Below are 23,251 nucleotides of genomic sequence, written 5' to 3' on the forward strand. Positions count from 1 at the left end.
TGAATATTCAGGGTTGATTTCCTTTAGGAGTGATTGGTTTGATCTCCTTGCTGTCCAAGGAACTTCCAAGAGTCTTCTCCAGCACACAGTTCTAAAGCATCAATTCTTCATTGTTCAGCCTTCTTTACAATCCAACTCTCATGTTTGTACATGACCAAAGGAAAAACCATAGCTTTGACTATACAGATCTTTGTCAGCAAAGTGATGTCTCTACTTTTTAACACGCTGTCTAGGTTAGTCATAGTTTTTCTTCCAAGGAGCAGGCATCTTTTAATTTCATGGATGTAGTCACCATCTGCAGTGATTTTAGAGCCCAAGAAAATAAAATCTGCCATTGTTTCCATTTTTTCTGAATCAATTTGCCATGAAGTGATGGTACTGGACACCATGATCTTAGTTTATTCAATGTTGAGTTTTAAGCCAGCATTTTCACTCTCTTTCACCTTCATCAAGAGGCTCTTTAGTTCCTCTTGGCTTTCTGCCACTTGGATGGTGTCATCTGTATATCTGAGGTTTTTGATATTTCTCCCAGCCATCTTGTTTCCAGCTTGTAATTCATCAAGCCCAGAATTTCACATAAAGTACCCTGCATAGACGTTAAATAAGCAGGGTTAAAATACAGAGCCTTGGGAAGAGGGTTCAGGATGGGGAACACAGGTATACCTGTGGCGGATTCATTTTGATATTTGGCAAAACTAATACAATATTGTAGTTTAAAAATAAAATTAAATTAAAAAAAAAAAAAGAAAAAAAATACAGAGCCTTGACATACTCCTTTCCCAATTTTGAAGTAGTCCACTGTACCATGTTGCTTCTTGACTTGCATACAGGTTTCTCAGGAGAGAGGTAAAGTGGTCTGGTATTCCCATCTCTTTAAGAATTTTCCAGTTCGTTGTGATCCACACAGTCAAAGGCTTTAGCATAGTCAATGAAGTAGAAGTATATGTTTTTTTGGAACTCTCTTGCTTTTTCTATGACCCAATAAATTTTGGCAATTTGATCTGTGGTTCCTCTGCTTTTCAAAATCCAGCATGTACATCTGGAAGTTCTCGATTCATGTACTATTGAAGCCTAGCTTGAAGGATTTTGAGCATGACCTTGCTAGCATGTGAGATAAGTGCAATTGTACAGTAGTCTGAATATTCTTTGGCATTGCCCTTCTTTGGGATTGGAAAGAAATCTGACCTTTTCCAGTCCTGTGGCCACTGCTGATATCCAAATCTGCTGGCAGACTGAGTGTAGCACTGTAACAGCATCATCTTTTAGGATGTGAATTATCTCAGCTGGAATTCCATCATCTCCACTACTTTTCTTTTCTTTTTTTTTTTTTAATTTAATTTTATTTTATTTTTAAACTTTACATAATTGTATGAGTTTTGCCAAATATCAAAATGAATCCGCCACAGGTATACATGTGTTCCCCATCCTGAACCCTCCTCCCTCCTCCCTCCCCATTCCATCCCTCTGGGTCGTCCCAGTGCACCAGCCCCAAGCATCCAGTATCGTGCATCAAACCTGGACTGGCAACTTGTTTCATACATGATATTTTACATGTTTCAATGCCATTCTCCCAAATCTTCCCACCCTCTCCCTCTCTCACAGAGTCCATAAGACTGTTCTATACATCAGTGTCTCTTTTGCTGTCTCGTACACAGGGTTATTGTTACCATCTTTCTAAATTCCATATATATGCATTAGTATACTGTATTGGTGTTTCTCTTTCTGGCTTACTTCACTCTGTATAATAGGCTCCAGTTTCATCCACCTCATTAGAACTGATTCAAATGTATTCTTTTTAATGGCTGAGTAATACTCCATTGTTTTCTTCATAGTAAAGCTTCCTATGGCCCACTGGACTTCAACTACAGTATGTCTGACTCTAGGTGAGTGACCACACAATCATGGCTATCTGGGTCATTATGACCTTTTTTATACAGTTCTTCTGTGTAGGGAATGGCAATCTATGTCAGTATTCTTGCCATGGGAACCCCATGAATAGCATGAAACAGCAAAAAGATATGACACTGGAAGATGAGCCTCCAGGTTGGTAGGTTCCAATATGCTACTGGGGAAGAGCAGAGAAACGGCTCCAGAAGGAATAAAGAGGCTGAACCAAAGCAGAAATGATGCTCATGTGTGGATGTGTGTGGTGGTGAAAGCAAAGTTCGATGCTGTAAAGAATAATAACGTAGCAATCTGGAATGTTAGGTCCATGAATCAAGGTAAAGTGGATGTGGTCAAACAGGAGATGGCAAGAGTGAACATCAACTTTTTAGGAATCAGTGAACTAAAATGGACAGGAATGAGAGAATTTAATTCAGATGACCATTATATCTATTAATGTAGGCAAGAATCCCTTAGAAGGATTGGAGTAGCCCTCATAGTGAACAAGAATTTGACAGAATGATCTCTGTTCATTTCCAATGCAAACCATTCAACATCACAGTAATCCAAGTCTATGCTTCAACCACTAATGCCAAAGAAGCTGATTTTGAACGGTTCTATGAAGACCTACAAGACCTTCTAGAACTAACACCCAAAAATGATATCCTTCTCATCCCAGGGGATTGGAATACGAAAGTAGGAAGTCAAGAGACACCTGGAGTAACAGGCAAGTTTGGCCTTAGAGTACAAAATGAAGTAAGGCAAAGACAAACAACAGTTTTGCCAAGAGAACACACTGATCATAGCAAACACCCTCTTCCAACAACACAAGAGACAACTCTACACACGGATATCATTGGACGGTCAATACTGAAATCAGATTGATTATATTCCTTGCAGCCAAAGATGGAGAAGCTCTACAAAGTTAGCAAAAACAAGACCTGGAGCTGACTGTGGCTCAGGTCATGAGCTCCTTATTGCCAAATTCAGACTTAAATTGAAGAAAGGAGGGAAAACCACGAGGCCATTCAGGTATGATCTAAATCAAGTCTGTTATGATTATGTTACACTGGAAGTGACAAATAGGTTAGACAAGGGATTAGATCTGATAGACAAAGTCCCTGGGGAACTATGGATGGAGGTTTGTAATTAAATCTGATAGACAAAGTGCCTGAGGAACTATGGTTGGAGGTTCTTAATAATGCATAGAAGGCAGTGACCAAAACCATCCCAAAGAAAAGAAATGCAAGAAGGCAAAATGGTTGTTTGAGGACGCCTTACAAAGAGCTGAGAAAAAAAAAAAGAAATGAAGGCAAAGGAGAAAGGGAAAGACATATGCAATTGAATGTAGATTCCAAAGAATAGCAAGGAGAGATACAAAAGAATAGAATGGGAAAGACTAGAGATTTCTTTAAGAAAGTTAGATACCAAAGGAACATTTCATGCAAAGATGAGCATAATAAAGGACAGAAACAGCAAGGACCTAAAAGAAGCAGAAGAGATTAAGAGGTGGCAAGAATACACAGAAGAAAATTACTACAGCTTATATATAAACTCAGTAAAGTTGCAGGATACAAGATTACTACACAGAAATCTATGCATCTCTATACACTAGCAAGGAAAGATCAGAATAGGAAATTAAGGAAACAATGCTTTTAGCACTGCATCAAAAAGAATAAAGTACCTAGCAATAAAACTACCTCAGGAGGCAAAAGACCTATATTCTGATAACTGTTGATATAAGATATGATGAAAGAAAGAGAAGATGACATAAACAAATGGAAAGATATACCATGTTCCTGGATTCAAAGAATCAGTATTTTCAAAATGATCATATTGCCAAAGGCAATCTACAGATTCAATGCAATTTGTATCAAATTACTAATGGCTTTTTTCACATAACTAGAACCCAATATTTTTTATTTGAATGGGAACACAAAAGATCCTGAAACTTGACAAAGCAATCTTGAGAAAGGAAAATCAGAGCTGGGGGAATCAGGGCCCCTGACTTCAGACCCTACTACAAAGCTGTAGTCATTAAAGCAGCATGGTACTGGCACAAAAACACACAGAGATCAATGGAAGAGGACAGAAACCCAGATATAAACCCACACACTTATGGTCAATTAATCCATGACAAAGGAGGCAAGACTATACAATGGAGAAAAGAGTCTCTTCCCCAACAAATGGTACTGGGAAAACTGAACAGCTACATGAAAACAATGAAATTATAGACATTCTCTAACAATATATTAGAGATACCAAGGGAACATTTCATGCAAAGATGGGCTCGATAAAGGACAGAAATGGTATGGACCTAAGAGAAGCAGAGGATATTAAGAAGAGGTGGCAAGAATACACAGAAGAACTGTACAAAAGAGATCTTCACGACCCAGATAAGCATGATGGTGTGATCACTCACCTAGAGCCAGACATCCTGGAATGTGAAGTCAAGTGGGCCTTAGAAAGCATCACTACCAACAAAGCTAGTGGAGGTGACGGAATTCCAGCTGAGCTATTTCAAATCCTGGAAGATGATGCTGTGAAACTGCTACACTCAATATGCCAGCAAATTTTGAAAATTCAGCAGTGGCCACAGAACTGGGAAAGGTCAGTTTTCATTCCAATCCCAAAGAAAGGCAATGCCAAAGAATGCTCAAACTACCGCACAATTGCACTCATCTCATGCTAGTAAAGTAATGCTCAAAATTCTCCAAGCCAGGCTTCAGCAGTATGTGAGCCATGAACTTCCAGATGTTCAAGTTGGTTTTAGAAAAGGCAGAGGAACCAGAGATCAAATTGCCAACATCCGCTGGATCATAGAAAAAGCAAGAGAGTTCCAGAAAAACATCTATTTCTGCTTTATTAACTATGCCAAAGCCTTGGACTGTGTGGATCACAATAAACTGTGGAAAATTCTGAAAGAGATGGGAATACCAGACCACCTGATCTGCCTCTTGAGAAACCTCTATGCAGGTCAGGAAGCAACAGTTAGAACTGGACATGGAACAACAGACTAGTTCCAAATAAGAAAAGGAGTACGTCAAGGCTGTATATTGTCACCCGGCTTATTTAACTTATATGCAGAGTACATCATGAGAAATGCTGGGCTGGAAGAAGCACAAGTTGGAATCAAGATTGCCAGGAGAAATATCAATAACCTCAGATATGCAGATGATACCACCCTTATGGCAGAAAGTGAAGAGGAACTCAAAAGCCTCTTGATGAAAGTGAAAGAGGAGAGTGAAAAAGTTGGCTTAAAGCTCAACATTCAGAAAACTAAGATCATGGCATCTGGTCCCATCACTTCATGGGAAATAGATGGGGAAACAGTGGAAACAGTGAGAGACTTTATTTTTCTGGGCTCCAAAATCACTGCAGATGGTGATTGCAGCCATGAAATTAAAAGACGCTTACTCCTTGGAAGGAAAGTTATGACCAACCTAGATAGCATATTCAAAAGCAGAGACATTATTTTGCGAACAAAGTACGTCTAGTTAAGGCTATGGTTTTCCTAGTGATCATGTATGGATGTGAGAGTTGGACTGTGAAGAAAGCTGAGCGCTGAAGAATTGATGCTTTTGAACTGTGGTGTTGGAGAAAACTCTTGAGAGTCCCTTGGACTGCAAGAGATCCAACCAGTCCATCCTAAAGGAGCTCAGTCCTGGGTGTTCACTGGAAGGACTGATGCTGAGGCTGAAACTCCAATACTTTGGCCACCTCATGCGAAGAGTTGACTCATTGGAAAAGACCCTGATGCTGGGAGAAATTGAGGGCTGGAGGAGAAGGGGACGACAGAGGATGAGATGGCTGGATGGCATCACTGACTCGATGCACATGAGTGTGGGTGAACTCCGGGAGTTGGTGATGGACAGGGAGGTGTGGCGTGCTGCGATTCATGGGGTCACAGAGTCATACACGACTGAGAGACTAAACTGAACTGAACAATATATACAAAAATAAACTCAAAATGGATTAAAGATCTAAATGTAAGACTGGATGCTATAGAAATCCTAGAGGAAAATACAGACAAAACACTCTTTGACATAAATTGCAGCAATATTTTTCTGGATCTCTCTCCTACAGTAATGGAAATAAAAACAAAAATACACAAATGGGAGCGTAACAACACTTTTGCTTTTGCACAGCAAAGGAAACCATAATAAAAATGAAAGATAACCTACAAACTGGGAGAAAATATCTGCAAATGATGCTACCAACAAGGAATTAATTTCCAAAACACACAACAGTTCATGAAACTCAGTAACAAAAGAAACCAAGCAACTCAATCAAAATATAGGCAGACCTAAATGGACATTTCTCCAAAGACGATGTACAGATGGCTAATAAGCATATGAAAAGATGCTGAATATCACTAATTGTCAGAGAAATGCAAATCAAAATTACAATGAGGTTATTACCTCACACCAGTCAGAATGGCCATCATCAAAACATCTATCAGTACCAAATGCTAGAGAAGCTGTGGAGAAAAAAGTCCTCCCACACTGCTGGTGGGAATGTAAACTGGTATAGCCACTATGGAGTACAGTATGGAGGTTCCTTAAAAAACTGAAAATGATAGGGCTATCATATGATCCATGGAAGCACATCCTAGGCGTGTGCTCAGTCGCTAAGTTGTAACGCCATGGACTGTAGCCTTCCCAGGCTCCTCTGTCCACAGGATTCTCTAGGCAAGAATACTGGAGTGGGCTGCCACTTCCTTCTCCAAATCCTAGGTATATATTTGGTGAACACCATGGTTTGAAGATATATATACTCCAATGTTACCACAGCTCTATTTATGATAGCTAGGACATGGAAGCAACCCAATGTCCATACACAGATGAATGGATAAAGAAATTGTGGTAAGACAGATATAGATATAATCTCATACACAGAATGAAATATTATTCAGCCACAAAAAGAATAAAATCATGTCTTCTGAAGATACATGGTTGACCTATAAATTATCATGCTAAGTGAAGTAAGCCAGATAGAAAAAGAAAAATATCATGAAATATGCTTTTGTGCAGAATAAAAAAAAAGATACAAATGAATTTAATTCAAAATATAAACAGACTCAGACACATAAAATAAACTTATGGTTATCAGAGGGTAAAGGAGAAGAAAGGGATACATTAGGAGTTTGGGATTAACCTATACACACTGCTATGTATTGAGGTGGCCAAGAAGTTCCTTTGATTGAAAAAAAAAAAAGCCACATTTTCCATTTTCACCGAGAACTTTATTGTGCCATGAATTCACTGTTTTGTTCCTTTACCTTCTGCCATTTTTCAGGTAACTTCATAATTCCATTTCCCCAAAACTTTTTTATCTTTTTGAGCAAAGAATTGTTCCAGGTTCCTTTTACAGTCTTCCAGGGAGCTGAAATTTCTTCCATTAAGAGAATTTTGTAAAGACCAAAATAAAAGGAAATCTGAAGGTATAATGGCTGGTGAATATGGTGGGTGAATCAGAACTTCCAGCCAAAGCATAACAGTTTATGCCTAGTCATCAAAGAAACATGTGGTCTTGCATTATCCTGATGGAGACTATGCATTTTCTGTTGACTAATTCTGGACACTCTTCATCAAGTGCTGCTCTCAGTTGGTCAAACTGGGAGCAATTCTTGTTGGAATTAATTGTTTGATTCCCCAGAAGGAGCTCATCGCAGAGGATTCCTTTACAATCCCACCATACACACAACACCATCTTCCATGGAAGAAGACGCCTTTGGTGTGATTGGTGGTGGTTCATTTCACTTGCCCCCACAATCTCTTCCATTTCACATTATTGTACAGTATCCACTTTTCAACACCCATCACAATTTGTTTTAAAAATGGAACATTTTTATTATGTTTCAGTAGAGAAACACATGTGAAATATGGTTAAGAAGGTTTTTTCACTTAGCCTAGGTGGAACCTAAACATCAAAGTGATTAACATAACCAAGCTGGTGCAAATGACTTTCAAATCTTGATTTGGATATTTTGAGTATGTCAGCTATCTCCTGCATGATATAACACTGATTCTTCTCAATTAATGCCTCTATTTGATCATTATCAACTTCAACCACCTGACCATGGAGCATAGTCCAGCAAGAAATCTCCAGCACAAAACTGCACAAACCACTTTGTCATGTTTGATCAGTCACAATACCTTCTCCATACATTGCACGTCTATTTTTGTGTTTTAGTTGCATTTTTACCTTTGTTGAAATAATAAGGCATAACATGTCAAAACTGTTGCTTTTTTCTTCCGTGTTCAATATTAAAATGGCTACACAAAAATTCACCATTTGATAAGTTTTTTTTAAATGTATGCTGATATGACAGCTGTCACAATAAAATCTAACAAACTGGTTTCGAATGACATGAAAGACAACTAAAGCACTACTAGAGCCATCTTATGGGAAAAAAACAAATGAACCTTTTGGCCAACCCAATATATAATAGATGACAACAAGGATGTGCTCTGTAGCACAGAGAACTACACTCAGTATTTTGTAATAACCTATCAGGGAAAAGAATCTGGAAAAGAATATATAACTGCATCACTCTGCTGTACACCTGAAACTAACATCATATTATAAATCAACCATGCCTCAAAACAAAATTATAAAGTAAAAAAATGATACAAAGCTATTCACATTCATTGTACCAATGCCTATTTCCTTGTGTTAAGACTATACTATAGTTATGTAAGATATAACCATTAGGGGAAACATGAAGAATACCATTGATCTAAATCCCTGAATCTTAATCATGTCATATAAAAATTTTTTTAAGTATATAGCAAACCAAAACCATCTGTAAACATTTTCTTCTAAAAAGGCAAGCCAGACCTGGAGAAGAAACATTTTCAAAACATGTATCTGGTAAGGTCTGAACTCCTTCAACTCAACTGTAAGACCCAAACCAAAAAACAAAACGAAAAAAATGGGCAAAAGATTTGATGAAACACTTCATTAAAGATTATGAATGGTTAAAAAGCACATGAAAAGAAGTTCAATATTGTTAATTACCGGAGAAATGCAAATTAAAATCCAATAAGATGCAACTAGACATCAACTACAATGGTTAAAAATAGTAAGACTTACCAAACCAACTGCTGGTAACAGCAATGAGAACTCTTAGGCATTGCTTATAGGCATGAAATTCAGTAGACCCAATGGGGAAACATCTGGAACTTTCTGAATAAGTTACATATAAACTTACCAGAAGACTAGGTAAGCCCACTCCTAGGTATTTACATAAGAAATAAAAACATATTGACACAAAGACTTATATGTGAATGTTCATAGAAGCTTTATTCATAACAGCTCCAAACTGGAAAAACACCCATGTATCCATGAGCTGAAAGACTAACAAACTGTAGTATATGCACACAAAAGAATTCTACTCAGGTTAAAACGAATAAACTGGTGATACACACACAGGAGTCTCAAAAGCATCATGCTAAATGTGGAAGTCAGACAAAAGATACTATATATAAATTCATTTATGTAAGATTCAAAACAAGGAAAAAGTATTGAAATAGAAAATAGATCAGTGATTGGCTGGCATCTGAGAAGAGGTATGAGAGGAAGGGACTCACTGCAAAGGGGTACAAGGAATTTTGGGGGGATTATGAAAATATTCCAAACCATGACTCTGATGATGGTAAGCTACTGCATAACTTTTTAAACTTATTGATTTGTACAATGAAGTGCTGAATTTTATTTTTCATTTAATATTCTTCAATAAAAGTGATTAATATTTAAAAAAAGAAAGAACTGAATCTGCATTCTCGAGGAAGTTGCATGGTAAGGTCTGCTCACCCACTGAGACGAGGTGGCTGTAGTTCTCCAGCATTACATCTCTGTACAAGGTCCTCTGAGCAGAGTCCATCTGATGCCACTCTTCCTGGGTGAATTCCACAGTCACATCCTTGAATGACACTGATGCCTGTAACAATATATTTCTACTCAATCTGAGGGTTCAGAATCAGGACGTAGAAAATATTTTTGAAAACTAACTCTTACTATGTTTTCTGTTTATGTTTTAATGATTATTTTATATTGGTCTATAGGTGATTTACAATATTCTATAAGTTTCAAGTGTACAGCAAAGAGATTTATATATACATATATATTCTTTTTCAAATTCCTTTCTCATTTAGGTTATGACAGAATACTGAGCAGAGTTCCCTGTGCTATACAGTAGCACAACATAGCAGTGCGTGTATGTCAATTCCAAACTCCCAATTTATCCCTCCCTCCCCACCTTTCCATTCATGATGCTGGAAATGGCATTATTTCATTTTTTAATGGCTGAGTAACATTCCATTGTATATATGCACCATATCTATACAGATTCTTTGATGAACATTTAGGCTGCTTCCAGGCTGTGGCTACTGTAAACAGCACTGCAATGAACACTGGGGTGAGTGTATACTTTCAAACCATGGTTTTCTCCTAACATATGTTTAACTGTTTAGAGTTTAAAACAAAATGCTATAAAAGATGAGCAACTCTGCCTTTACACTAGAACAGGGTTTCTTCAATTTGGCACTACTGACACTCTAGACCAGATAAAGCTATTTCTGTGGAAGACTGTCCTGTGTGTTCCAGGATGTTTACCAGCATCCCTACTTCTACTAATCAGATATCAATAGCATCAATCAAAAATATCTTCAAATACTTGCAAATGTCTCCTAGGAAGAAAAATCTCTCCTCATTAGAACTATCACTTTATATGAATAGTGGACAATATCTTCAGCAACAAAACAAACTACCCAATTTTAGGGATGATCTATCCTAAGGCAAAGCAACAGAGATAAAGAAAGGGAATTAATTCTTAGAGGAAAAAAATCTGGTCGCTATTTTTTTTTGTATAGCTATACAAAGAAATGCTCCACAACCAAGATAGATGCTGGTGCCATACACAGAGACTGGAAAAATAAATAAGAATCACAAGTTGGGTCACAGAGAGTAGATGTTGTTCAATTGTACTCAAAACACCTGCATAATTTACAAATGAAATTATTTCATGATTGGCTGCATGATCCTGGAATGGAGAAGGAAGGTCTAAAATGAAAAAAAGGATTTAGAAGACATTAGTCCTTAAGATGGTAATTGAAGTCATTAGAGAAAAAGGGCTGGCTCAGAAAGGATATAGAAATTTTAGGAAAGAAAACAACCAATGAATAAATTCAAGGGAATAGCAAAATTTAAAAGTAAGGTGTAAAGATAAGCCAGGAAGGCTGAGAAATAAATTCTCAGTGGTAAAAAGAGAAAACAAAAATATTAAGAGTGAAGTGAAGTGAAGTTGCTCAGTCATGTCTGACTCTTTGCAACCCCAGGGACTGTAGCCTACAAGGCTCCTCTGTCCATGGAATTTTCCAGGCAAGACTACTGGAGTGGGTTGCCATTTCCTTCTCCAGGGGATCTTCTCGACCCAGGGATCAAACCCAGGTCTTTCACACTGCAGGCAGACGCTTTGCTGTCTGAGCCACCAGGGAGAATTACAACCAAAAATTGTTTCTCTAGTTTAAGGGAATAGACTAAACACACATACTTATATCTCCTGTGTCCAAAAACACATTCAGATAAAATACAAAACGTTTAAAGTAATAAAAATATGACAAAACAGGAATGCAGAAAAAACCTCAGCACAAGGCCTGAATTTTGAAAAAATTCTGGAAGATAGAGGGTAAGGTAATACTAGATTTAAAAAAATTAGAATTCTATTGTCCACAGTCTAATGCAAACATAGAAGTGGGCAAAAGGAGCAGTGCACTGGTGAGAGCCCAGAAAGATGACTAAGCTTAAACTAGAGAAAGTGGATAGTAGGAAGAATGATAAACAGAATCACTTTCCTATTTAAATACAGATAACATCATTTAATGAGTGAGGAAAGGCTGCATACAAATGTCATTTGGATAAATAGATGGCCATCTGGAAAACAGAGGTCTATGTATCACACCACAGAGCAGGAAAAATTAAAATATATTCAAGATTTGAATGTAAAAAATAAAACCATATTCTAAAAGACTACACAGAACAATTCTTTTATATCGTTATAGTGGGAAATGGCCAACAATGACTAAAAATCAACAAAACATAAAAGAAAAAAATGCTAAATTCAACAATATAAAGATAAAATGTTTTCAAAAGACCCTAAATAGACAAAGTAATTTTGAAAAAGAAAATAGAACTGGGACGATGGGGAGAGGGGATCAGGCTACCTGACTAGAGATTATACTACAAAGCTATAGTCATCAAAACAGTATGTTACTACCTCCAAAAAAGACAACTCAAAACTTATGGGATGCAATAAAAGAAGTGTTAAGAGGGAAGTTTACAGAAATACAAGCTAACCTCAAGAAACAAGAAACATCAAAAAAACAACCTAACCTTAGAATATAAAGCAACTAGAAAAAGAACAAAAAACCTGACGAAGTTAGTAGAAGGAAAGAAAGCATAGAAATCAGATATTTGATTTATTTTGAAATAAATGAAAAAATAATGAAATAAGAGCAAAGTTCAATAAAACTAAAAGCTGGTTCTTTGAGACAATAAACCAAGTTGACAATTAGCCAGACTCATCAAAGAAACAGGGAGAAGACTCAAATCAATACAATTAGAAATGAAAAAGAAGCTACAACAGACAATGCAGAAATACAAAGGATCATAAAAGACTACTATCAGGAGCAACTACATGCCAAAAAAATGGACAACCTGGAAGAAATGGACACATTGTTACAAAAGTATAACCTTCCAAGATTGAACCAGGAAGAAACAGAAAATATGAACAGACCAATCACAAGCACTGAAGTCAAAACCATGATCAAAAATCTTCCAACTAACAAAAGCCCAGTGCCACATGGCTTCACAGGCAAATTCTATCAAACATTTAGAGAATAGTTAACACCTATCCTACTCAATTGCACTCATCTCACATGCTAGCAAAGTAATGCTCAAAATTCTGCAAGCCAGGCTTCAGCAATACATGAACCGTGAACTTCCTGATGTTCAAGCTGGTTTTAGAAAAAGCAGAGGAACCAGAGATCAAATTGCCAACATTCACTGGATCATGGAAAAAGCAAGAGAGTTCCAGAAATACATCTATTTCTGCTTTATTAACTATGCCAAAGCCTTGGACTGTGTGGATCACAATAAACTGTGGAAAATTCTGAAAGAGATGGGAATACCAGACCACCTGACCTACCTCTTGAGAAACCTATATGCAGGTCAGGAAGCAACGGTTAGAACTGGACATGGAACAACAGACTGGGTCCAAATAGGAAAAGGAGTATGTCAAGGCTATATATTGTCACCCTGCTTATTTAACTTCTATGCAGAGTACATCATGAGAAACGCTGGACTGGAAGAAACACAAGTTGGAATCAAGATTGCCGGGAGAAATATCAATAACCTCAGATATGCAGAGGACACCACCCTTATGGCAGAAAGTGAAGAGGAACTCAAAAGCCTCTTGATGAAAGTGAAAGAGGAGAGTGAAAAAGTTGGCTTAAAGCTCAACATTCAGAAAACGAAGATCATGGCATCCGGTCCCATCACTTCATGAGTAATAGATGGGGAAACAGTGTCAGACTTTATTTTGGGGGCTCCAAATTCACTGCAGATGGTGATTGCAGCCATGAAATTAAAAGATGCTTACTCCTTGGAAGGAAAGTTATGACCAACCTAGATAGCATATTAAAAAGCAGAGACATTACTTTGCCAACAAAGGTCCATCTAGTCAAGGCTATGGTTTTTCCTGTGGTCATGTATGGATGTGAGAGTTGGACTGTGAAGAAGGCTGAGCGCCAAAGAATTGATGCTTTTGAACTGTGGTGTTGGAGAAGACTCTTGAGAGTCCCTTGGACTGCAAGGAGATCCAACCAGTCCATTCTGAAGGAGATCAGCCCTGGGATTTCTTTGGAAGGAATGATGCTAAAGCTGAAACTCCAGTACTTTGGCCACCTCATGCGAAGAATTGACTGACTGGAAAAGACTCTGATGCTGGGAGGGATTGGGGGCAGGAGGAGAAGGGGAAGACAGAGGATGGGATGGCTGGATGGCATCACTGACTCGATGGACGTGAGTCTGGGTGAACTCTGGGGGTGGTGATGGACAGGGAGGCCTGGCGTGCTGCGATTCATGGGGTCGCAAAGAGTCGGACACGACTGAGCGACTGAACTGAACTGAACAGATCTTACTCAAATTTTTCCAAAAAATTGCAGAAGGAGGAATATTCCCAAACTCATTCTATGAGGCCACTATCACCCTGATACCAAAATGAGACAAAGATACCACAAAAAAAGAAAATCACAGGCCAATATCACTGATGAATATAGATGCAAAAATCCTCAAAAAAATTACAGCAAACAGAATCCAACAACACATTAAAAGGATCATACACCATGATCAGGTGGGGTTTATCCCAGGGCTGCAAGGATTCTTGAATATACATAAGTCAATAAATGTGATACACCATATTAACAAATTGAGAAATAAAAACCATATGATCATCTCAATAAATGCAGAGAAAGCTTTTGACAAAATTCAACACCCATTTATGATAAACATTCTCCAGAAAACTGGCATAGAAAGAACCTACCTGAACATAATAAAGGCCATATACAACAAACCCACACCAAACAACATTCTCAATGGGGAAAAACTAAAAGCATTTCCTCTAAGATCAGGAACGTGATATGGGCGCCCATTCTTGCCACTGATACCTTATGGTGAATGATGTCAGATTTGTGATCTCCGAAGAAGATTTAGCTTTGGGATCAAGGACCAGGCTTGACCACTCAAAAGAGCTTTTGTGTAGCAGTTTTACTAAAGTAAGAAAAGGGACAGAGAAAGCCTCTGACACAGACATCAGAAGGGGGATAGAGAATGCCCCCCTTGCTAGTGTTAGCAAGCGAGTTATATACTTTTTTAATTAGTTATTACAATAAATCAAAAGAATGTCTCAAGGTTGTAAAGCTCTTACTAGACTCACTCCCATAATTTACATTTTAAGATAACAGGATTAGCCAGAAGGTTTTCAGGAAGGAGAAACTGTCCTCATGCAGGACACATTGTTGTTATGAGTGAAGTCGCTCAGTCGTGTCCGACTCTTTGCGACCCCGTGGACTGTAGCCGCCCAGGCTCCTCCGTCCATGGGATTCTCCAGGCAAGAATACTGCAGTGGGTTGCCATTTATATAATCCTTCAATTCAGTTCAGTCACTCAGTTGTGTTCAACTCTGCGACCCCATGAACACAGTACGCCAGGCCTCCCTGTCCATCACTAACTCCCGGAGTTTACTCAAACTCATGTCCACTGAGTCGGTGATGCCATCCAACCATCTCATCCTCTGTCGTCCCCTTCTCCTCCTGCCCTCAATCTTTCCCAGCATCAGGGTCTTTTCAAATGAATCAGCTCTTTGCATCAGGTGGCCAAAGTATTGGCGTTTCAGCTTCAACATCAGCCCTTAGTACAGAGTTTAAACTGAGTTGTTGTGTAATCATCAGACTAAGGAATGTAGAGGGGAAAAAAAGATGTCCTTTCCTCCTCCTTGAGAATTCCAGACCCCTATCTCTGCTTTGAGAACCCAAGACCTCTTTCTCCTCCTCAGGGACCCAGACTTCTTATCAACCTGCCTAGGAACTGACTCTCTCATCACTATTATTCAATATAGATTTGGAAGTCCTAGCCATGGCAGTCAGAAAGGAAAAAGAAATAAAAGGAAGCCAGACTGAAAAACAAGAAGCAAAACTTTCACTATCTGCAGATGACAGGATACTAAACAGAATACCCTAAAGATGCCACCAGAAAATTGCTAGAGCTAATCAATGAATTCAGTAATGTTGCAGGATACCAAATGATACATAGAAATCCCCTGTATCCTATACTAACAATAAAAAAATCAAAAAAAAAATCAAAAGGGGAAATCAGAAAGTAAACAATCCCATTCATCCCTGAAACAAAAAGAATAAAATATCTAGGAATAAACCTACCTAAAGAGATAAAAGACATGTATGCAAAAAACTATAAGATATTGATAAAAGAGATCAAACAGATGGACAGATATACCATGTTCTTAGATTAGGAGAATCAATATTGTGAAAATTTGAGAATACTACCCAAAGTCATCCACATATTCAATGCAATCCCTATCCAATTACCAATGGAATTTTTCCAGAACTAGAACAAAAAATTTTACATATTGTTTGGGAACCCAAAAGACCTCAAATAGGCAAAGCAATTGTGAGAAAGAAAAATGCAGATAGAGGAATCAGTCTTACTGACTTCAGACTATATTACAAAGCTATACTCATCAAGACAATATGGTTCTGTCACAAAAACAAAAATACACCTAAGCAGAATAGGATAGAAACCCCAGAAATAAACTCATGTACTCATGAGTACCTTATTTTTGAAAAAGGAGGCAGGAATATACAATGGAGAAAAAAGAGCCTCTGAGCTGGAGAAAGTGGACAGCTACATGAAAGAGAATGAAATTAGAATACTTCCTAACAACAAACTCAAGTTGAATTAAAGACTTAAAGGTAAGGCCAGAAAATATATATAGCTCTTAGTGGAAAACACAGATAGTACACTCCTTAACATAAATCACAGCAAGATTCTCTTTGACTCCCTCCTAGAGCAATGGAAATAAAAACAAAAATAAATAAATGGAACTTTATTAAACTTAAAAGTTTTTGCACAGCAAAGGAAACTGTAAAGATGAAAAGACAACCCTCAGAATGGGAGACAATAATTACAAAGTAACTGACAAACAATTACTCTACAAAAAACATAAACAGCTCAATATAAGGAAAACAAAACAGAATTAAAAAAATGACAAGACCTAAACAGACATTTCTCCAAAGAAGACATAGATGGACAACAAACACGTGAAAAAATGGTTAATGTCACTCATTACTAAAGAAATGCAAATCAAAACTACAATGAGGTATCACCTCACACCATTTAGAATTGTCATCATCAAAAAATCTACCAACAATAAATGGTGGAGAGGATGTGGAGAAAGGGAACCTTCCTGTACTACTGATGAGAATGTAAATTGGTACAGCCACTGCAGAGAACATCATGAAGATTCCTTAACCAACTAGGAATAAATTTACCATATGACCTAGCAACCCCATTACTAAGCATATAGCATGAAAATATGACAATTCAAAAAGACATACACCCCAATGTTCATACAACATTATTTACAATAGCCAGGACATGGCCGAGTAGAAGGATGTGCACCCTTCTCCTCCAGTGAGAACATCAAAATCCCAACTAGCAGCTGAACAACCACTGACAGAAGGATGTTGGAATCCACCAAAAAAAAGATAACCCACGTCCAAGGACAAAGAAGAGGTCACAACGAGATGGTAGGAGGGGCACAATCATGTTAAAATCAAACCACATACCTGCCAGAGGCTCTTGGAGGGCATAAATAAAATCTTGTGCACACCAGGACCCAGGGAAAGGAGCAGTGACCTCCACAAGAGACTGAGCCAGACCTGCCTGTGAGTGTTTCAGGGTCTCCTGAGGAGGTGTGGGTCAGCAGTGGCCTGCTGTGGGGACAGGAGCACTGGCAGCAGCAGTCTTGGGAGGTGCAATGTGTTGACATTAGCCCTAGCATAGAGCCTGGAGCCCTACCATAGAGCCGCCAGGTGGATGATGCTCAAACTGGAGAACAACTATAACAAAGAAGTTCTCAATGTGATTCGAAGGTTCTAGGCCCCTCATGAGACTTCCTAATCTGGAGATCTGATAAAGGGACCAGGAATCCCCAGGTTTGAAGGTCAGCGCAATTTGACTACAGAACAATTTCCAGAGGACTAGGGAAACAAGCTGGTTTTAGATAAGGCAGAGGAACCAGAGATCAAATTGCCAACATCCACTGGATCATCGAAAAAGCAAGAGAGTTCCAGAAAAACATCTATTTCTGCTTTATTAACTATGCCAAAGCCTTGGACTGTGTGGATCACAATAAACTGTGGAAAATTCTGAAAGAGATGGGAATACCAGACCACCTGACCTGCCTCTTGAGAAACCTGTATGCAGGTCAGGAAGCAACAGTTAGAACTGGACATGGAACAACAGACTAGTTCCAAATAGGAAAAGGAGTACATCAAGGCTGTATATTGTCATCCAGCTTATTTAACTTATATGCAGAGTACATCATGAGAAACGCTGGGCTGGAAGAACCACAAGCTGGAATCAAGACTGCCGGGAGAAATATCAATAATCTCAGATATGCAGATGGAGAAGAAAATGGCAACCCACTCCAGTGTTCTTGCCTGGAGAAACCCAGGGACAGGGGAGCCTGGTGGGCTGCCGTCTATGGGGCCGCACAGAGTCGGACACGACTAAAGCAACTTAGCATCAGCAGCAGCAGCAGCAGATATGCAGATGACACCACTTATGGCAGAAAGTGAAAAACAACTAGAGTTTCTTGATGAAAGTGAAAGAGGAGAGTGAAAAAGTTGGCTTAAAAGTCAACATTCAGAAAACTAAAATCATGGCATCTGGTCCCATTACCTTATGGCAGATAGACAGGAAAACAGTGGAAACAGTGTCAGACTTTATTTTTCTGGGCTCCAAAATCACTGCAAATGGCGATTGCAGCCATGAAATTAAAAGACGCTTACTCTTTGGAAGGAAAGTTATGACCAACCTAGACAGCATATTAAAAAGCAGAGACATTACTTTGCCAACAAAGGTCTGTCTAGTCAAGGCTATGGTTTTTCCAGTGGTCATGTATGGATGTGAGAGTTGGACTATAAAGAAAGCTGAGCGCCAAAGAATTGATGCTTTTGAACTGTGGTGTTGGCGAAGACTCTTGAGAGAGTCCCTTGGACTGCAAGGAGATCCAACCAGTCCATCCTAAATGAGATCAGTCCTGGGTGTTCATTGGAAGGACTGATGTTGAAGCTGAAACTCCAATACTTTGGCCACCTGATGCAAAGAGCTGACTCATTTGAAAAGACCCTGATGCTGGGAAAGATTGAGGGCAGGAGGAGAAGAGGATGACAGAGGATGAGATGGCTGGATGGCATCACCGACTTGATGGACATGGGTTTGGGTGAACTCCGGGAGTTGGTGATAGACAGGGAAGCCTGGCGTGCTGTGGTTCATGGGGTCGCAAAGAGTCGGACACGACTGAGCGACTGAACTGAACTGAATTGAGGGAAACAGAGACTCTTGGAAGGCACAGAGAAAACCTTGGGGCAACAGGACTCAGGGGAAAGGAGCAGTGACCCAACAAGAGACTGAGCCAGACTTGCCTGTGAGTGTGTGGGAGTCTCCTGCAGAGGTGTAGGTTGACAGTAGCCTGCCACAGGGTCAAGGGCACTGGCAGCAGCAGTCCTGCTAGATATGGTGTGTTGGCATAAGTCCTCTTGGAGGAGGTCAACATTAGCACTACCATAGAAAATGCAGACTCCAGGATGGGTCCATCTCAGGCCAAACTACAGGGAGGGAGCTCAACCCCACTCATGAACAGAAAATTGGATTAAAGATTTACTGGGCAGGATCCTGCCCACCAGAGCAAGACCCAGTTACCCTCACAGCTATTCCCTTCCATCAGAAGCTTGCACAGCCCTCTTATCCTCATCCATCAGAGGGTAGACAGAAGCGGCAAGAACTGCAATACCATGACCTCCAGAATGAAAACCACAATCACAGAAAGCCAACCAAATGATAACATCAATTACAGCCTTGTAACTCAATGTAACTCAATGAAACTATGAGCCGTGCCATTCAGGGCCACCCAAGTCAGATGGGTCATGGTGGAGAGTTCTGAGACAATGAGGTCCACTGGAGAAGGGAATGTCAAACTGCTTCATTTTTCTTGCTTTGAGAACACCATGAACACTATGAAATGGCAAAAAGACATGAAACTGGAAGATAAGCCCCCAGGTTGGTAGATGTCCAATATACTACTAGAGAAGAGTGAAGAAACAGCTCCAGAAAGAATGAAGAGGCTGAGCCAAAGTGGAAAAAGTGCTCAGTTGTGGATGTATCTGGTGGTGAAAGTAAAGTCCAATGCTGTTAAGCACAATATTGCAGAGGAACCTGAATGTTAGGTCCATGAATCAAGGTAAAGTGGATGTGGTCAAACAGGAGACGGCAAGAGTGAACATCAACATTTTAGGAAGGGAATGCTGCTGCTAAGTCTCTTCAGTCATGTCCAACTCTGTGCGACCCCAGAGATGGCAGCCCAACAGGCTCCCCCATCCCTAGGATTCTCCAGGCAAGAACACTGGAGTGGGTTGCCATTTCCTTCTCCAATGCATGAAAGTGAAAAGTGAAAGTGAAGTCGCTCAGTCGTGTCCGACTCTTAGTGACCCCATGGACTGCAGCCTACCAGGCTCCTCCATCCATGGGATTTTCCAGGCAAGAGTACTGGAGTGGGTTGCTACTGCCTTCTCCCTAGGAAGGGAATGGGTGAACTTAATTTAGATGACAATTAAATCTACTATTGTGGACATAATCCCTTAGAAGGAATGGAATAGCACTCATAGTCAACAAAAGAGTCTGAAATGCAGTACTTGGGTGCAATGCCAAAGATGACAGAATGATCTAGGTTCAATTCCAAGGCAAACCATTCAACATCACAGTAATACAAGCCTATGCCCCCAAAAATAATGCCAAAGAAGTTGAAGCCAAACAGTTCTATGAAGATCTATAAGACATTTTAGAACCAACACCAAAAAGAGATATCTTTTTCATCACAGGGGATTGGAATGCAAAAGTAGGAAGTCAAGAAACACCTGGAGTAACAGGTAAGTTTGGCCTTGGAGTACAGAATGAAGCACAGCAAAGACTAACAAGAGTTTTGCCAAGATAACTCACTGATCATAGCAAACACCCTCTTCTAGCAACACAAGAGATGGCTCTACATATGGACATCAATGGATGGTCAATACCTAAATCAGATTAATTATATTCCTTGCAGCCAAAGACGGAGCTCTACACAGTCAAGAAAAACAAGACCAGGAGCTGACTATGGCTCAGATCATGAGCTCGTTATTGTAAAATTCAGACTTAAAGGGAGTAGGGAAAAACACTAGGCCATTCAGGTATGAACTAAATGAAATCCCTTGATTATACAGTGGAAATGACAAATAGATTCAAGGGATTAGATCTGATGGACAAACTGCCTGACAAACTATGGATGGAGGTTCATAACATTGTATAGGAAGTGGTGAACAAAACCATTCCAAAGAAAATAAATGCAAGAGGGCAAAATGGTTGTCTGAGGAGGCCTTACAAATAGCTGAGAAAAGAAGAGAAGCAAAAAGTAAAGGAGAAAGGGAAAGATATACCCAAGTGAATGCAAAGTTTCAAAGAATAGCAAGGAGAGATAAGAAAGCCTTCTTAAGTGAACAATGCAAAGAAATAGAGGGAAACAATAAAATGGAAAAGACTAGCAACTTCTTCAAGAAAATTAGAGATACTGAGGGAACATTTCATGCAAAGATGGGCACAATAAGGGACAGAAACAAGTATCTAAGAGAAGCAGAAGAGATTAAGAAGAGATATCAAGAACAAAGAACTATACAAAAAAGATCTTAATGATCCAGATAACCATGAAGGTGTCCTCACAAACCTAGAGCCAAACATCCTGGAGTTGAAGTCAAGTGGACCTTAGGAAGCATTACTACAAAAAAAAACTAGTGGCGATGATATTATTCCAGCTGAGATATTTAAAATCCTAAAAGATGATGCAGTTAAAGTGCTACACTCAATATGCCATCAAATTTGGAAAAGTCAGCAGTGGCCACAGGACTGGAAAAGGTCAGTTTTCATTCCAATCCCAAAGAAGAGCAATGCCAAAGAATATTCAAACTACTGTACAATTGCCCTCATCTCACATGCTACCAAGGTCATGCTCAACATCTTTTAAGCTAGGCTTCAAAAATATGTGAACTGAGAACTCCCAGATGTACAAGCTGGATTTAGAAAAGGCAGAGGAACCAGAAACCAAACTGTCAACATCCACTAGATCAGAGAAAAAGCAAGAGAATTTCAGGAAAACATCTACTTCTGCTTCATTGACTATGCTAAAGCCTTTGACTGTGTGGATCACAACAAACTGTGGAAATTTCTTAGAGATGGGAATACCAGACCAACCTATCTGTTTCCTGAGAAACCTGTATGCAGGTCAAGAAGCAACAGGTAGAACTGGGTATGGAACAATGGACTGATTCAAATTGGGAAAGGAGTATGTCAAGGCTGTATACTGTCACCCTGCTTGTTTAACTTTTATGCAGAATACATCATGTAAAATGCCAGGCTGGATGACTCACAAGCTGGAATCAAGATGGCGGGGAGAAATATCAACAACATCAGATATGCAGGTGATACCACCCTAATGGCAGAAAGCGAAGAGGTACTAAAGAGCCTCTTGATGAAAGTGAAAGAGGACAGTGAAAAAGCTGGCTTAAACTTAACATTAAAAAAAACTAAGATCATGGCATCTGGCCCCATCACTTTATGGCAAATAGATGGGGGAAAAAATGGAAATAGTGATGGACTTTATTTTCTTGGACTCCAAAATCAGTGCAGACAGTTGATTGCAGCCATGAAATTAAAAGATGCTTGCTCCTTGAAATAAAAGCTATGACAAACTTAGTGTATTAAAAAGCAGAGACATCAATTTTCCAACAAATGTCCATATAGCCAAAGCTATGGTTTTTTCCAGTAGTCATATTCGGAAGTGAGAGTTGAACCATAAAGAGCACTGAGCACCAAAGAACTGATGCTTTCAAACTGTGGTGCTGGAGAAGACTCTTCAGAGTCCCTTGGAGAGTAAGGAGATCAAACCAGTCAACCCTAGAGGAAATCAACCCTGAATATTTATTGGAAGGACTGATGCTGAAGCTGAAGCTCCAATAATTTGGCCACCTGATGCAAAGAACCAACACATTGGAAAAGACTGTGATGCTGGGAAAGACCGAAGAAAGGAGGAGAAGGGGGCAAAAGAGGATGAGATTGTTGGATGACATCACTGACTCAATGGACATGAGTTTGAGCAAAACTCCAGGAGATAGTAAAGCATAGGGGAGGCTGGCATGCTGCAGTTCATGGACTCACAAACAGCCAGACACAACTTAGTGACTGAACAACACCACCAACAGTACATGGAAGCAACCTAGATATCCATCACCAGATGAATCAAGAAAGATGATGTGATATATACACAATGGAATATTAGTCAGCCTAAAGAGGAACAAATTTTACACAGTTGTAGTGAGGTGAATGTGGAGAAGGCAATGGCACCCCACTCCAGCACTCTTGTCTGGAAAATCCCATGGATGGAGGAGCCTGGTAGGCTATAGTCCATGGGGTCGCTAAGAGT

At 39.4% G+C, this 23,251-nt stretch overlaps 1 protein-coding gene across 5 annotated transcripts in view; it reads right to left on the reverse strand.

Annotated features, from left to right (window-relative positions):
- Positions 1-23,251, reverse strand: part of LOC129650488 (zinc finger protein 782-like) — an 89,233-nt gene that overhangs the window by 52,609 nt on the left and 13,373 nt on the right. For all 5 annotated transcript variants that reach the window (XM_055579035.1, XM_055579036.1, XM_055579034.1 and 2 more), the window contains one exon: positions 9,703-9,829. In XM_055579035.1, the coding sequence (XP_055435010.1) occupies positions 9,703-9,829 (127 nt within the window). The remainder of the gene's footprint in view (positions 1-9,702; positions 9,830-23,251) is intronic.

This window comes from Bubalus kerabau, chromosome 4 (genome assembly GCF_029407905.1).
Source record: "Bubalus kerabau isolate K-KA32 ecotype Philippines breed swamp buffalo chromosome 4, PCC_UOA_SB_1v2, whole genome shotgun sequence".
Taxonomy (NCBI): Eukaryota; Metazoa; Chordata; class Mammalia; order Artiodactyla; family Bovidae; genus Bubalus; species Bubalus kerabau.